The 16324-nt window shown below is 38.6% G+C and overlaps 1 protein-coding gene across 1 annotated transcript in view; it reads right to left on the bottom strand.

The window, feature by feature from the left end:
- Positions 1 to 11009, bottom strand: part of CD2AP (CD2 associated protein) — a 141346-nt gene extending 130337 nt beyond the window's left edge. Inside the window, exon 1 of the mRNA XM_058554194.1 lies at positions 10640 to 11009. Within this exon, the coding sequence (XP_058410177.1) occupies positions 10640 to 10643 (4 nt within the window). The 5' untranslated portion in view covers positions 10644 to 11009. The remainder of the gene's footprint in view (positions 1 to 10639) is intronic.
- Between the last annotated feature and the right edge of the window lie 5315 nt (positions 11010 to 16324).

A 16324-nucleotide genomic window follows, 5' to 3' on the forward strand; every position in this document is an offset into this window, starting at 1 on the left:
GCGCTTCTTCTAGGCACTTGGATACATGTAAGGAAAAAAACGAAGCTCTCTGTGCTCCTGGAGTTTATATTCTAACAGGGTGAGACAGAAATAAACACAGTATATAAGGAAATTACAAAGTAAATTACAATGTGGAGAGGATGGATTAAAAAAAAAAGTAGGGCAGTATAAGGAGGATCAAGAATGCCCATTATCAGTTAATCTCCAAAATATATAAAGAACTCATACAACTCAATAACAAAAAACAAACAACCCAATCAAAAAATGGACAGAAGATATGAACAGACATTTTTCCAAAAAAGATATGCAGATGGCCAAAAGGCACATGAAAAGATGTTCCACATCACTAATCATTAGGGAAATGCAAATCAAAACCTTACACTCACTAGAATGGCTATAATTACCAAGACAAAAAGTAACAAAAGCTGGAGAGGATGAGAAGAAAAGGGAATCCTCATACACTGCTGGTGGAAATGCAAACTAGTGCAGCCACTATGGAAAACAGTACAGAGATTTCTCAAAAAATTAAAAATAGAAATACCATACGACCCAGCTATCCCACTACTGGGTACTTATCCAAAGAACTTGAAATTAACAATTCAAAGAGACTTATGCACCCCCATGTTCGCTGCAGCATTATTCACAATAGCCAAGACGTGGAAGCAACCCAAGTGCCCATCAACTGATGAATGGATACAGAAGATGTGGTATGTATACACAAACACAAACACAAACACACACACACAAATACTACTCAGCCATAAAAAAAGACAAAATCATCCCATTTGCAACATGGATAGACCTTGAGGGTATTATGTTAAGCGAAATAAGCCAGACAGAGAAGAACACACACTGCATGATTTCACTTACATGTGGAAGATAAACAAATGCATGGACAAACAGAACAGATCAGTGGTTACCAGAGGGGAAGGGGGTTGGGGAGCAGGCACAAGGGATAAAGGTGCACATATATATGGTAACTGACAAATAATAACGTACTACTGAAATTTCACAGTGTCATCAACTATTATGACCTCAATAAAATAAAAACAAATAAAAATTAAAAAAGAATGTCCATTATCTGTAACCCAAATGACACCTCTCAGAGGAAGAGTTAGGAATTCATTCCACATTTTATAGTGATTAAGAATACAAGCACTGGAATAGGATTGCGTGGATTCAGTAGTAACTACTATTCTGTACTTTCTTCCTAATCTGTAAAATGAGAAAAATAACAGTACCCAAAAATGTATAGGTTTGTAGCGAGAATCAAATGAGATAATGCCTGTAAAGTGCTTAAAACTATGCCTGAAACAGAGGTACCTAATAAATGTTCACATCTATCACAAAATACTGCAATCTCCCCACTAATGATTAAGCAATCTGAGTGCAAGAATCTTGCCCACTTTTTTATTTTGAGTGCTTCTGTCTGTGCTGATATACACAAAGGCCTCAAGAAACATCTGTCGAATTTAAACCAAAGTATTTACTGACAAGATAGAATTATAATTATTATTATGCTGGGAAAAAACAATTAGTGTGTGATGTGACTGATTAAAAAGAACTAGAAATGTTAGAATGTGGAAAGAAATCACATAATAGCTATTTAACAGTCCTTCAGAACTTTTTTCAGATCATAAACCTCACCGAAAATCCAATAAAAGATATAGACCCTTTACCCAGAACAATTCTACCACAAAGACCCAAGCAAAATTTTACTTGTTTAAAACTGACAGGCTTCTGAAATATTTTCCCTATGTCATTTCTGAAAACTTATTACATCCCCAATAATTATTTCTGTTTTCCTTTTGAGCTCTTGATCAAGAGTATTCATTTATTTGTGAAATACTACTCTTAAATCTTACTTATCTCTGAAGTTAAGCACCATAAACTGAAAAAACAGCTCTCTTATTACTAAGGCCAAGTTATACTTCAAGAAACAATCCAAATGTCATTCAAAAGCTTCAAATTCTCTAACAGATCATAGGCCAAATGCCAAAAACCACATTTTATTTAGAAAACAGAATGAAATAACTTCAGGCCTATTACACACAATCCACTAAAGTGAGCATTTTTTTCCATGAGAAAATATACTGAAGTTGTTTAATTACAATAAATTATCACTAATTAAATATCTAATCAGAGTTAATCAGATACGGCCAAAAACGGCTTATCACTGACAAACCCTAAAAAAGTACAGTTCCTTATATAATAATTTACAGCTGCATAATACTTTGAAAATATTTTCACATATACTCACATTAGATTCACAACAAACCTATAAGGCTTACATTCTAAAACTGCACTGTCTAGCTAGTAACCACCAGCCACAGGTGACTACTGAGCACTTGAATTGTGGCTAGTCCAAACAGAGATGCTATATAAACGTAAAATACACAGCAGATTTCAAAGAAAGAAAAAAAACGTAAATTATCTCATTAATAACTTTTTTACAGTGAATACATGTTGAAATGACGTATTTTCTTTAACCCAACAAGTCCAAAATATTAAAATTAATTTCACCTGTTCCTTTTTACTTTTTTAACATGGCTACTAGGAAATTTTAAATTATATACTTAATTTATCACTTTTGTATGCCTCAAAGAACATGTGTATACTTGCTTCACAACATCCATTTAAAATGGTATAATTTTACATTTCAACCAATGTTGTTGAAGTTATTTTAAATTTTTCTAAGCACATTAAGCCCTTATGCTTAAATTTGTTTAACATGATAAATTGTAGATTCATATAAAAATATCTCTCATCTGCAAAATAGATGATTTTCCCTTTACTTACTAGACGCATGTAACATCACTGTAACATACATGGAGTAGGCAATCAGCAGACCCATCTGACAAAATGCTTAATAGTCCAGATTACTGATTCTCTACTAAAGGGATTTAGGAGCCTCAATGAGTCATACAGAAAGGATTAAACAGTTTATTTCTAAAAAGAAAGTCAGACCTCATCCACCAACTTAAAATAGTAGCTCCATTAGGCAACATTCTGTTAGCCTGGTTTAGGTGGACATATTTCAATATACTTAAGTTTTGCATTATTCATTAGACTGACCCCCTCGCCCCAATTACTCCAAATTAAAGTATTATTAAATCACAGACTTAGTGGACACATAGCAGGCTCTCAAATTTCTACTAGTTATTAACGGTGTTAAATTTTTTAAATAGAATAAAATAAGTGATGTGGTCTCTTGCATCAATAAGCTCAGGGCAAGTAAGGTCATTACATATGAAATGAAGAGAATAACAAAGGGTTTTCATTTAGGCTTTAAACTATGAGGTTCTAATTATAAGTTCAATTGGGTTTTAGAGAATATAAAAAATATAAGAAATTTTTGTGGGAAAGGGGGTATCTTGAGATTTAAAATACAGCCTTTACATTTCCATTTGACATTCATTCTGAACTCTCAACAGATTTACTTTCATCATTTAAGGTAATTTTTTTAACTGCTTCATAAAATGTGTTTGATAAGAATGGTCCAATTAGTAGTAAACAAAAAGAGTCTTCGACTTACATAACATGTGCGCATACACGCACGCGTATACACACACTCCAAAACAGCAAGGCAGAATACTCATCAGAGGGCAACCTGCTGCAGCAGAGCAGGAATTTTAATTAAAGTCTAATATAAAACTTTGATATCAGAACACATTTCTAAGTAAATTAAAAGCTGTTTCTAACATAAAGAATGAGGAAAAAATGCAGAAGAGTATACATTTGAAAATCTAACTTCGTATGTTTCCTAAAAACACTATACTTTAACCAACACTATATGTTCTCAATTTTACAAATATACGAACTTCTATACTTATAATCCAAAACAAACAATTTGGCACTTGATTATTACAATAATCGTGATAAATAAATACTCTTAAGAATGATACTCTTACAGTTAATAAAGTCAGTCTAGATGTTAGGTAAATTTCTGGCCTCCTCAGTACTGGGACACTGATAGATACTAAGAAGGTTAACACAGTTTTAAAATTTCAGGTAAAAGAATCTTAAAGATATCAGTTCAAATGAAGGCATGATTCACTCTAAAGACTCAGTGCCAGGAGTAGATAAAAAACTATCTTGGCTCCTGCCAAGTACTCACTCACTATGTCACCGTCAAATTAATGAGAGATGAACAAATCCTATTTGCCTTCCAATGCAGGAATCTATATCCAGACATTCCTTATGTTTCTACTATTACATTTTAACATTTCCGACATCGGAATATATCCTCTTAATGTACTACATTCCCTCTCATTTGGATTTCTAATGATTCACATGTTAAATTTTATTCCTATCATGTTAAGTCTTATTCCCATCACAACACATTCATGACACTCATCAGCAACTGGAGGGAAGGAGAGGCTGGAGCATTTATATCAGAATCTCTAGGGTTTGTGGGAAATTTTTTAAAAATCCAGATGATTCTAATAACATGCCCAACCCCTAACACGGCTATAAACCAAAACATATTTGTCCTAATTCCCCTAGTGCCTAGCATGGCATTAACCACATTCCTCACATTAAGGCAAATACTCCTTGATTAATCAATCTCTCATCTAAAGCTCCTTTCTCTGATGATGTGACCTTGTGATAGAGAACCTTTCTCTTAATGTTGTTGGTAACTGTTTGTCACTGTTACCATAGTTAGAGTATTTTTCTACTAGAAACTCCTAGTGATTAGATGCCACACGGTAACTCTCGGAATTACCTGGCCATTGAATCGTCAAAAAGAACCTGAGCTAAGTGGCACAAAATAGATACTGGAACTTTGGATCTCATGTTAGGCACCTCTGTTTTTAAACTAGTTAAGAAACAATGGGATCATGCTGGGAAGTTTAATAAAGCATACAAAATTTAAAAGGTTATAAAATGCAAGTGAACTGGAGGCACTGGAAAGGATTGATATGGTATAAATAGGTTCTAGGAAAGACAAGAGTCCATAACACTGCCATATCTGACACCAGATCAACAGCTTAGGCTAGATATCAATTTAGAATAATGAATTTTTAAAAAACAGAGTTTCTTCTTAGAGTAAAAGTTCTTTAAGTGCAAACAACTAGTAAATATGCTTTCGGTTGAATGAAAGTGGTTGATAAGAGAACAGAACACCCAGGCACCTGAGACCTTCAGAAATTAACAAGCAAAAACCAAACCAAAACAAAAAAGAGGTAATGTCAAATTTAGTCCAAAGCAGGAAACATTTAGGAGCCCAGAAGGAAAATGCCTTCCTCATTTAGGGCTAACACTAAGGTTACAACTGAAAAAGTAAAGTATTACAGCACGGTCTCAGGTCAGAGAAGCCCTAGTAAGATTATGAAGAGAATTCTATCTGCTTAGTAGTGGTAATAAATGAGTCTATGAACTAGTCTGAACATCCATCTAACATAAACCTAAAAGACAGCTGTGGGGGAGTGTGAGGGAGGACTGAAAAGGACAGATACATACTACAAAAAAATCCCAAGAAAAGTCTTTCTTAATAACTAGCTTTACACTACTTTAGTGAAACCAAGGCACCAACAATTAGTAGTACTTTCAAATTTCTTATGCTTTACTTGCCTGTTTATTATTATATTGGCAGCTATGACGACTACTTAACACTGTTAAGGACTGTGTGCTTGTTCCTGAAACAGCAGAGTATACTGAAACTTTGTAATCTGCTTTGTACTGGGTCTGAAAGAAAGGAACTCAGGTAAAAAAGAGACAGCAGCAAAGAAGCAGACACATCAAATCCCTGAGACCAAATAAACACAGGGAGTGCTAGACTGTGACCACAGAACATCTTTGAGCATTTAGACAGAGGATCTAATTTTAGCCCAGTTATCCAGAACCACTTATATCACACAGATCCAGCTACTAATGTAGACTATAATCCCAAGACAGAAAACATGTATACAGCATCTATAGCTTAGGAGGTCAACATCTTGTCAAGATCACTGTTTGGTTCACTCTAAACAATTTCAATAACCAAGGTCATTTTTGTTCCTGGGAACAAATATCTAACTCGTATCTCTCATAAGAAATCTGAACTCCGTCTGGTTGTTCCCCTGTGGCTAGGTCTTCGAGGCCTACTGCCAAACCCCATTTCCTCCCTTTTCGCCCAAGATGCCAGTCTGAATCTCTACCTAGTGCCTGCTACCAACCACCATGCCACTCGCACACCAAGCTGGCCTGCTCCATCTGTCTACACACTGCCTTTTGCTACACATATCCCTATACTGAAAAGCTGACTGTAGGCATACATGGACCTTCATCTAAATTTCTCAGACCAGTGTTCTGGTCTCTCTCCCATCTAGAAAGACCTAAATCCTGTCTGAGGTCAATCTGTCTAGTAGTTGGATATCGAATCCTACAAGTAAGCAAGTCACAGCTCCATCATAATGATTTCCCAATTTACCTAAATTTCAATCACATCATATTAGCTTTTATTCACCCTTGCTTCTCTAAACACAAACTCTGAAAACTTTCAGATTTCTCACAACTTGCTTCACCAGTCTACCTAGGAAGCAGATCTGCAGTTCTGTCCTATTCTCACACAAACCAAGAATCGTTACACCTCTTTCTTTGCCTATCTGCAAGCCCTCGACACAGCACCACTGCTCTATATACATTAGAAAATTAAAGATTTATTATACTTAAAATACATTTAATAGAGCAGGATATTCCATGACAGAGGAGGGGAGAAAAAAATCACAGATTCAGACTATGTATCAATAAAAATTTGGAGAGGATTTTTTTTGGTTTGTTTTTTTTTTTGGTTTTATTTTGCTGAGGAAGAATAGCCCTGAGCTAATATCTGTGGCCAACCTTCCCCTATTTTGTATGGGGGTCGCTGCCAGAGCATGGCCGACAAGTGGTGTAGGTTCCGGGATCTGAACCACGAACCCAGGCCACCGAAGCACAGCACACAAACTTAACCACTATGCCACCAGGCTGGCCCCTGGAGGTATTTTTGATTGGCAATATGGAATGAACCAAAAGCACTTCATGTTTATAACTTTTTTTTTTATCTTAAATGCCTTAAAATTTAGATCACATTAAGTTAATGCGACAACATTTTACTTTGCAAATCCCTCAGAGAGAGATACGGCTAACTTCAGGCTAGTTTCTATATGGAAAGATAAAATATTATGAATGTGTATTTTCACGCTTAATGTGATTCCATAGAATTGTTACTATTCAAAGTTTGAAACACTTAGAAAAATCTGATCGTGAGTCCTTACTAATTAAGGACTACAACTGATTATTAGATTTGCTAGTGATCCAACTTTGAAACAAAAACTTCCTAATATTCCTCTTTCATGCTCTGGATTAGTTTAATTGAAATTAATCCTGAGATTGAAAGGTAAGCCATTAGCAGGCAATTTCCATTTGCCACTAATTATCTGTATAAATCAAGATTTTCTCCAAACAGTGCAACAAAGTAAAACAAAGAAATAAATCAATTACAGAAGTGCATTCTAAACCCACTGTATATTTCTGTCCATTAAAACTGCCTCATAATTTAAACATGTTGACTTGTTATATATGTGAGCTTATAAAAAAATAAAAAAAAATAAACTGAAAAGTTCATAAGTTCATGTAAAATTAAGAGAAATTCAACCCTTAAAATCCTCTTCCTTTTTCAAACATAAAAATTCACATACAGTAAATTCACATTTGTGCTGTATGCTTTCTGTCTAATTCTGCTCCAAAATGCAGATGTACTTTTGGAAGAAAAATAAGTATTGCCTTTCTATCTCTCTAAAGATCTCTCCAAAGTCTTTCACAGAGTGCCTCAAATGATAAGCATTCTACCACATTTAACAAATGTAGAAACTAAAAACAGTGCTTTAGTTTAACATCAAATTCAAATATGTCTCTACTAGTACTCATTGCACTTAGTTTTTCCTAAACTATTAAACTTACTACCAATAAGGGACTTACTTACAGTATACCCAACATTGAAAAAAAGTATCTTCCTACATAATTTTTGTAAGGATACATTACATAATATTCAGTTTCTGCATTGGTACAAAATCATCTCATCCCACTGGTCCTTTAAATAGAATATGCTGTTTCTAACAAAGGTCAAAAGTTGAGAATTGTTTTTTTTCAAGTTGGTGCAAGAATTAGGGAAATCATTTGAAAATGAAAATAACAGCAACTAGCACTGGCCCTGTTTTAAGCACTTTACAAGTATTAGCTCATTCGACCCTCCTAACATCCTATGAGGTTGACATTTTTATCCCATTTATAGATTAAGAAACTGAAGCACAGAGAGGTTAAGTGACTTGCTCAGTCACAACAGCTAGTAGGCGGAAGAGCCAGGATTTGACCCTAAACTGTCCTAGTCCACAGCCCACGCTCTTAACTCTGTAGCTGTACCACCTAAATGTAGGAACCACTACTTAACAGATATCCAAGTTATTTCAAAACAAAGAAATTAAAGATTTTTTTCATTTTGTGACAAACCTGATGAAATATCATATAAATATTTTATGCTATCATCTTAAATCATAATAAAGACTGCTAACAAAACCAAGCAAATAAGATTTATATTAAAGAGGAAACTCCCTTTAAACGATTTTGATAATTTTAGTATTACATGACCAATAAATTTAAAGTACACCTTCATATGGAAGTGTCTGAAAGATATCTTTCAAAAATTAACTACAAATGCCCCCCAGGAACCAACCTTCAAAATACATTCTGGGTAGTCAAGTTGAGAGGATGCAAATACGACACTTTACCAAGATAATCTGGCAACTCACCTAACCAGAACACAGCAAGGAAGTCACTAAGAAAAGGCCTCTGGACAATTAAAATAGATACTCCAATGTCCAAGTATTGATATCCATTTACTTTTCTCAAGAAAGGATCTCATACACTAAGAAAGGGTCTATTTATCTTTCCCTTATGCAGAACTACAAAGCTGAATATGATTTCCACACTTGCAGAAAAATTTGAGAAGAGAGGGTGAAGGGGGACATCAATCACAGTGACAAGCACATCCAACAGCAAAGGAGAAAAATATTTATTTAAATAGCTTCGAAATGCAAAGGAACCTGAACAACAGTCCCACATACAATCCGAGAGATCCTCAAGGCATCACAGTAACTGACAGTCACAAATGATGACCCTAGGTCATCAAGAGGTTTAATTACAGTCTGCATCCTATTTAAGACAGAAAAGAATTGCATATTTAATTTTAGTACGATTTTCATCCAAAGCGGTTAAAGTGGTTTTACAATTTGATGCTTAAAGGAATAAACCCTCAATTACCCAGTAAGCTCAACTAATCAATTAGAAAGGAATTCATTTCCAAGTTCCAAACTGCAAAGGTTTGACTGTTTCTGAGTTTAAGAGCACTTTGAGTACAAAAGTTATCTGAAAGCAAGAGGGAGATGAGGGAACATACAAGTTGAAAGTCTAAGAAAAAACAGAAAAGCTAGGCGAACGTCTATAAACACTACGCTTAAAGCATTTCTCACAAAACAATGTGAGGGCAGAAGGTGCCACATCAGCAGTACTCTGTCCTGCTTCTAAATCATGTTAGTTTCATGAATTATTAATTTCGGTTAATTGTTGATACGAAGCAGTACCAACTTCTCAACTGCAAAATGTGATAGCGTCCTCCTGCAAAAATCAGGATTACTCGTACAAAACTCAACAAAACCAAAACTGGAATTACTCTTACAGAACATGCTTATGCCTTAAAGTGACACAAATTTATGCTTTATGGTGGCACGCATTTGATTTGAGGAGGGAAGCAGTTATCTTTTAAATTGCTTTTAATTTTTGAAGGATAGAGGGAGATAGTGCCTAGCCCACACTGAACTTTGTTACCAAAAGAATTGTTACACTACTCAACAAAACTCCCTTTCAAAGCAGGCTGCAACATATTCTACCCTCTCTAGCTCCAAACAAATCTTTAAAGCACATACTAAATAACATATAAGGCCTTGTACTTTTCTCTCCTCTAGCAAGGAAGTCTCACTCCAAACAGGAAACCGCTTCTCAAAGGGTTCAACCCTGAAATCCTATCAAACCCCAACCCGGTCCTCAGGAAGAGATTGAATATTCAAGTGCCAACACACTTGCCTAGGTAGAAAACGGAGTAAACACTCAAGCTTCCCTATCCTTGAGGCATCCCTTAAGCAGGGGGGGCGGAAACTGCCTTTTCTAACAGCAGCGAACTTTCTAAAACGCCAATCTATACAAAGCCTCAGAGAGGATAAAGAAGTTGAAAGTGCTACTTTGTCAAGTTTTTCGATCACCCTCCCCCACCGACCAGGAAGGGGGAGGGAAGGAAGGGGCTGGGGAACGGAGGGAAGCTCGGGGCTGAGTTTCGCTGGGCAAGGGGCGAAGAGGGGTGCCCGGGCGCCCTCGCCCCCCATTCCCGCACCTTCCCCGGGAGCAGGGAAAGAGGCGGGGAGGGGAGCGCGCGAGGAGGCACCCGCGAGCCCTCCGACCCATTTCTCCGCGAGGAGAGCAAGGTGGAAGGCAGGGCGAGGAGGGCGGGGGGAGGGGGCGCCGGTGCCGAGCAGGGGCGGACCCCCGTTCCCTCCCCGCGGACACCGAGAGGGGAAACCGCCTCACCGCCTCGGGAGGGGCCGGCGGGAAGCGCCCCCGAGTCTCTTACCCATGCTGGGGGCTCCCGCGGGGAGAAGCCCGGCGCCCGCTGCTCTCCTGCTCGCGCGGCCGCTCTGGCGGCAGCAGGCGGGCCCTGCGCGCGCTCGTGCCCCTCCTGAGCTCAGGCGGAGCGAGGAGGCGCCTCCATCCGCCCGCGGCGCTCCCCACACAGTCCCGTCAGCGCGGCCCGTGAGGAAGACGCGGCGGCGGCGGCAGCTCCTCCGCCGAAGCCGCGGCGGCGGGAGGGCCCTCCCCCGCCCGCCCAGACGGCGGCTTTCCCACCCCTGGTCGCTCCTGCAGGGGGTGGGACCTGCTGGTTCGTCCCGGCCGCTGGCTCCAACCCGAAGCGCCGCCCGGGAGCCCGCCCCCTCGCCGCGCCCTCGGCACCCGCCGTTCTAGAACGCGACGCCAAAGACTGGGGGAGAGACTCGGACAGGGGCCGGGAAGGTGCCGGGAGCTGGGCCCGGGAGGAGACAAATCTCGCGAGAATCCCTCGTTCTCCCTGCCCCGCCCCCGCCGCGTTCCGGCTCACCGCCCGGCCCCCCCGCTGGTGCCAGGTGCGGTGACGTCACGGCCGGGGGTCGCGCGCGGGCCGCATCCAGGTGCGGCGAGCGGATGGGGGAGGAATGCGGCGGAGCTGTGGCTGGTCTTCCGCCCTGTAGTGCGGCACAGCTGGGCCGGGGGTTTGGTATGGTTTGTCGCCTCAGAGGAGTATAAAGAGTTTTTGCTGATAGGCGAAGCGAGCCTGGGTTGCCCCACTTTTCGCAGTGGCGATGCGGTGTTGCATTTTGCAGAGCAGCAGGCTGTGGGGGACCTGAAAGAAAAGAGGTGGCGAGGGAAAGGGCGAGCCCGCTTGCTTTTGACCTTTAGAGGCCCAGCTGCTACCGGTACTCCGCAGTTTATCTTGCAAAGTTCTTTACGAATCAGAAGCATTTCTTCGTCGGAAAAAAACCCTAGGCACAAAATACATCCTATTTTACGGGAATAAGTTATTGGGTTCCTTCAGTCTCTCTCCGCTGAAGACAACTTTTTAAATCTCTTTTCTCTCCCGAAAATATAATTTGTTACCTGATCTGGGGGAGAAATAGTCATGATTTGAGATATTGCCAGGCATTTTTTCTAGCCTCCATTTGAAGAAGGGCGGAAGATTATTGTAATCGAAGATGGGCCTCTCTTAGAGTTAGAAACAAGTATAATTAATTGCGCCAGCTTTTTTCCCCTCCTGTGTAAGTAGACCCAATTCCCGGACGGATCTGTGTGAGAGCAATATTTGTTGAACGCCAATTACTGTGCCCAGTGCTTTTTAAAGAAATTATGTCATTTAATTCTCACAGTCATCCAACTCTAAAACTGCCTTGCCCTTTGGAACCAGGCAGACTCGAGTTTCTGAAACTCGGCACAGCCCTTTACTTTTTGTGGGCCCTTGAATGTGTTAACCTCACAGGACTCCACTTTCTTGCACTGTTGAAAGAAGTCTTGACAAGGTAAAGCACAGTGTCTGACACATAGTAGCAACCTTGTAAATATCCATTCTCACTGTCTCCTACAGGCCTGCTTTGGCGCCCTTTAATTCTTTTATTACTTCTAAAAAGGTTGCATATGGTACTTTTATGACAAGAATTGTCAGTCACAATCAGAGGCCAAAAAGGAAAAAAGAAAAAAATGTAATATGCACACCTAAACAAGATGTAAGTGTTGGCTGTGTTGCATTGAAACTAACGGAAGGCGTCGTGCCTTTTTTCAAACAACAAATATTTATTGTTATGTTCATTGTCCCCTACCAAGCAAACAAAAAACAAAACAAAACAAAAAACAAAACTCAAGCACAGTATAGCCCTTAGCCTCAAAGATTTTGCATTCTAACTAGGAAGTGAGACGTGAACACGTAGTTTGTAGTTTATTAACAGTATGATGTAGTGAGCGTGAAATGTCTGAGAATTTAAAGTAAAATAAATTACTATGAGCAAGACAAACTTCAAGGAGAAGGCATAAATTGAAGTAAAGCTTGGAGGAAAGCAATCATTTCCCCCTGAAGGAGTCCTAAACGTCAGGAGTAGAGGTGGATATGCTGGCAGAATATTCCTAAGACTTAAATAAATCTGTGTGGCTCCAGGAGCCTCTTAAGAAAGGAAACCATTTAATATTTGAAAGAATGAGGCTGGTGGGAGACAGAAGAGGATTCATGAAAGGAGACAAAGAAAAATATAATATATTGGAAGAGAACTAAATTCCTAGGTCTCTAGGATCCTAGACATTTCAAGAAGAAAGGGCAATGAATAGAACTGAAGAGAGGTTAAGGAAAACAAACAGAAGGGGGAATAAAAGACCACTGGATTTGACAGTAAGGTTACCTTTGAAAATATAATTTCAGAATATATATAACAGAATATATAATATATATAACCATGTATATGTGTATATATATATTCAGAATATATGTATAAACTAAAAGTAAAAGTTAAAGGTTTGGGTGACTAAATGATAAGGAAGCGGAGGCCACAGGTATATAAGGTGACCATATTTTCTTAACCTGAAGTCAGGTCATGTGATCTGACAAGATAAAACATTTACAATCGGTTCTATCCTAGAAATCCCAGGATCTGTGTTATTTCCATAATAAACCATGTATTTTAGAAGTTTGAAAATTAAAATAAGCAAAATCACTTTGCAAATTCAGAGGGCAATATCCCATTGAGGTAATGCTGAGATATTGGATCATCAAAGAAATTGGAAGGATCAGGAAATAGACCCATAGGAAAGGTGGAGAAAACTGAAGTTAAAGCTAAGAAATAATCACCATCCCGAAGTGAATGCTGTCTTCCAAAGGCAAAGCCACAGGAAATCTCAAGAGAAGAATGAAATCTAGAAATTTACTTTTTAAACTTACAAAATTGTATGTAAAACTACATTCTAAACTTTTGAGTACTAAGCAAATGTTAGTTATTAATTACTCCATGGAGCTCTTTTCATCTTCTAAGACTCACCTACCTAACTTTAAGAGGCTTTCAAAGTATGGCACTGTATTTTATACATTTTTATATAACTAGCTCTTTATTCAGCTCAAAACATTGCTTTCCTCAGCAATAAATATTAGTTGAATGATAGAAAATATGGTGAGAAGATAATCTTGTACTTATCACATATTTAGATTTAACCTCAAATTCCTTTCAGCTAAAAGCAAATTATCTTCTCTTTTTGCCTTTATTTCCTTACTATCCTATAATGAATTGGGATTTTTTCTATCTTTCCTCACCCTTCTTTGCATTCCCAGACAAATGGACCAACACCCCTGTGACCACTCACTTTTTTTCTTTTCTCTTGAACACTGAACACGTTGATCTGGTATCAAAGAGAATATTACAATCTCTGTGAGAATGACACAATTTCAGACTAACCTAATTCATGCTAAACTGCCAGCATTTCTTCCTAATGTTTTCTTAGGAATTTATCAGGAGATACCTATAATGAAAAAAATCATCTACTTTTTTCCTTCTGGTAAAAACTCTTCTAACCAGGAAGATTATTCTGAAGAAAATTAAATATTAATTCGATTGTGTTATTTTTAAAACACTCATCTAGCTCAAATCTTATGAGCAACGAATTCTTTTTTTCTCTTTATTCTTAGTTCCCCAGCACTAGATTTCCTGGCCAGTTTCTTATTGTTATCTTGTTTTGGTTTAGCTAGTTTACTGCATACTTAAGCACAAATACATCAATGTATAACCTGAGTTTTAAAAATCATTCTTTAGGAAAAAATTGCAGGAAATAATAATCTCAAACACTTGCCTGTACTGTGAGGTCATTGAAGCTGGAAAATCTCCCTGCTCAAACTGGTGGCCAATCAGCTTGTAACAAAATCATGCTACTCTGCTAGCAATTTGGGGAATGTACTCAAACATATAACCACTCTAAGCACTTTTCATTATTGCACATAAGAAAAAGTTTAATTAAAAACGTGATGAGCCATCAAAATGACTCAGGACTTTGCCAACCGAAAGGACCTTTTAAATAAGGTTATTTGCTCCTTATTCAGACGGCAGTGTCACTATAGAGGTGGTGTATGATGCATAAGTAATAGAGCTTCGTAGGCCCTCAGAGTCTCTTTCAAGAAGCATTTCTTTTTCAAAAGGTTAAAACCACTCTCTTTTGAAGGGTCAGATATTTTAAGTAAACCCAACTGACAAATATATTTGCATTTTTTAAATATCAGGCGATTCAGTCATACACACAATATTATGTAAGGAACTTCCAGTCCTGAATACATGTTCATTCAACTCAACAAACATTTACTGATCACCCATTATAGATCAGCACCTGCTCTGTCGTAAATACAGAGATAGAAAATATAGTCCCTGCCCTCAAAAGAGGAAGTATTGGGGAGCCTTTGGGTGTATGTTGGGGTTGTGCAATAAGAAGGACAGGAAATACCAATGCCCTGGTATTCAGACAGCCAGGGCAACAAGCAGGTGTGAAACTAGGGGATGCCTTTGGGGGCCCAGGCTCGGGGAACCAGAGTCAAACACAGACATATCCGCACGTGTCCTAGGAATGATTTGAGGTCTTATCCTAGAAGTTACAGGTAGTTAATGAAGGATTTTAAGTAGATAATTGATTTGCTCTTTCAGCCATGTCTACAATCACAAAAAAGTTCACACGTCAAAAAATTCACATCTCAAAAAAGTTAGATATAAAATATTTAGTTCAATAAACATTGATTAAGCAGCCACTATGCTCGATCAATTAATAAATATGTTTTTTACTAATATAAAAAACGTTTCAACTAATATACAAGGCACTATATATTCTGGGCATTGTGAGAGATGCAATGCAGCGAACACAAACTCTGCCTTTAAGGAATGTGCTTTTCCTTATGACCAGCTGCTCACCTAGCCATAAATTGTTTCTGAAGCAACAAGTGGAAACTTTATTTAAAATCCCTGCAACTTCCTTAACCACACAGATGACGATGCAGGTTATGTCCCATCTGACATTGGAGCTTTTAAACTGCCTGTTCTGACATTATTTTGATGCCCAGAATTAAATGCCTGCCAAAGCAAAAGAAACTCATAAACCAAGACGTTCCTCTCTGCATATTCCTGAGAATTCACATTCCATTCTGCCTGTTTCCAGGCCATGTCTCACCACTCCCACAATTGCACCACATTCTAAACGTGGCTCATAAGCAGATCTCCTCCATCTCCTCGTCAGCCCACATCTCCTTACCCGGCTTTGCCTTTTCTCACGTCTACTCAAGTATCTGCGGGGGAACTCAAGTGACACATAGTATACTGCAACCGCCTTACTCCTGAAGCTTATACTAATACCTCCCGTTTATAACCAGAGAGCCTGAGTCATTCTAAATGATCTCCTGCGCACTCTGCCTACCTTCTCTACAGAATTGACTCTTCTTCAACATGGACTATGTCCCTTTTATTTCATCTCAACAGTCATATCTCTGATTTGAACTCTTATAATTTTACACTTGGTCTACCTTTTCTTCACCCTTAATTTCCTAGACTATATCTTCCTCCTCCTTTTTTCTTTCCACCTTCCCTACCGTTTTTCTCTATCTTATACCATATCTCTCCTAACTCTTTAACACTGCCCTTGGATTGTCAATCCAGTTTGCCCAGTTTAGTAAACCCTACTTAGGTAGCCTCTTTGATCTCCTAACCCTGCTTCACCACCAAATATC

This window comes from Diceros bicornis, chromosome 14, assembly GCF_020826845.1.
Source record: "Diceros bicornis minor isolate mBicDic1 chromosome 14, mDicBic1.mat.cur, whole genome shotgun sequence".
NCBI classification, from domain to species: Eukaryota; Metazoa; Chordata; class Mammalia; order Perissodactyla; family Rhinocerotidae; genus Diceros; species Diceros bicornis.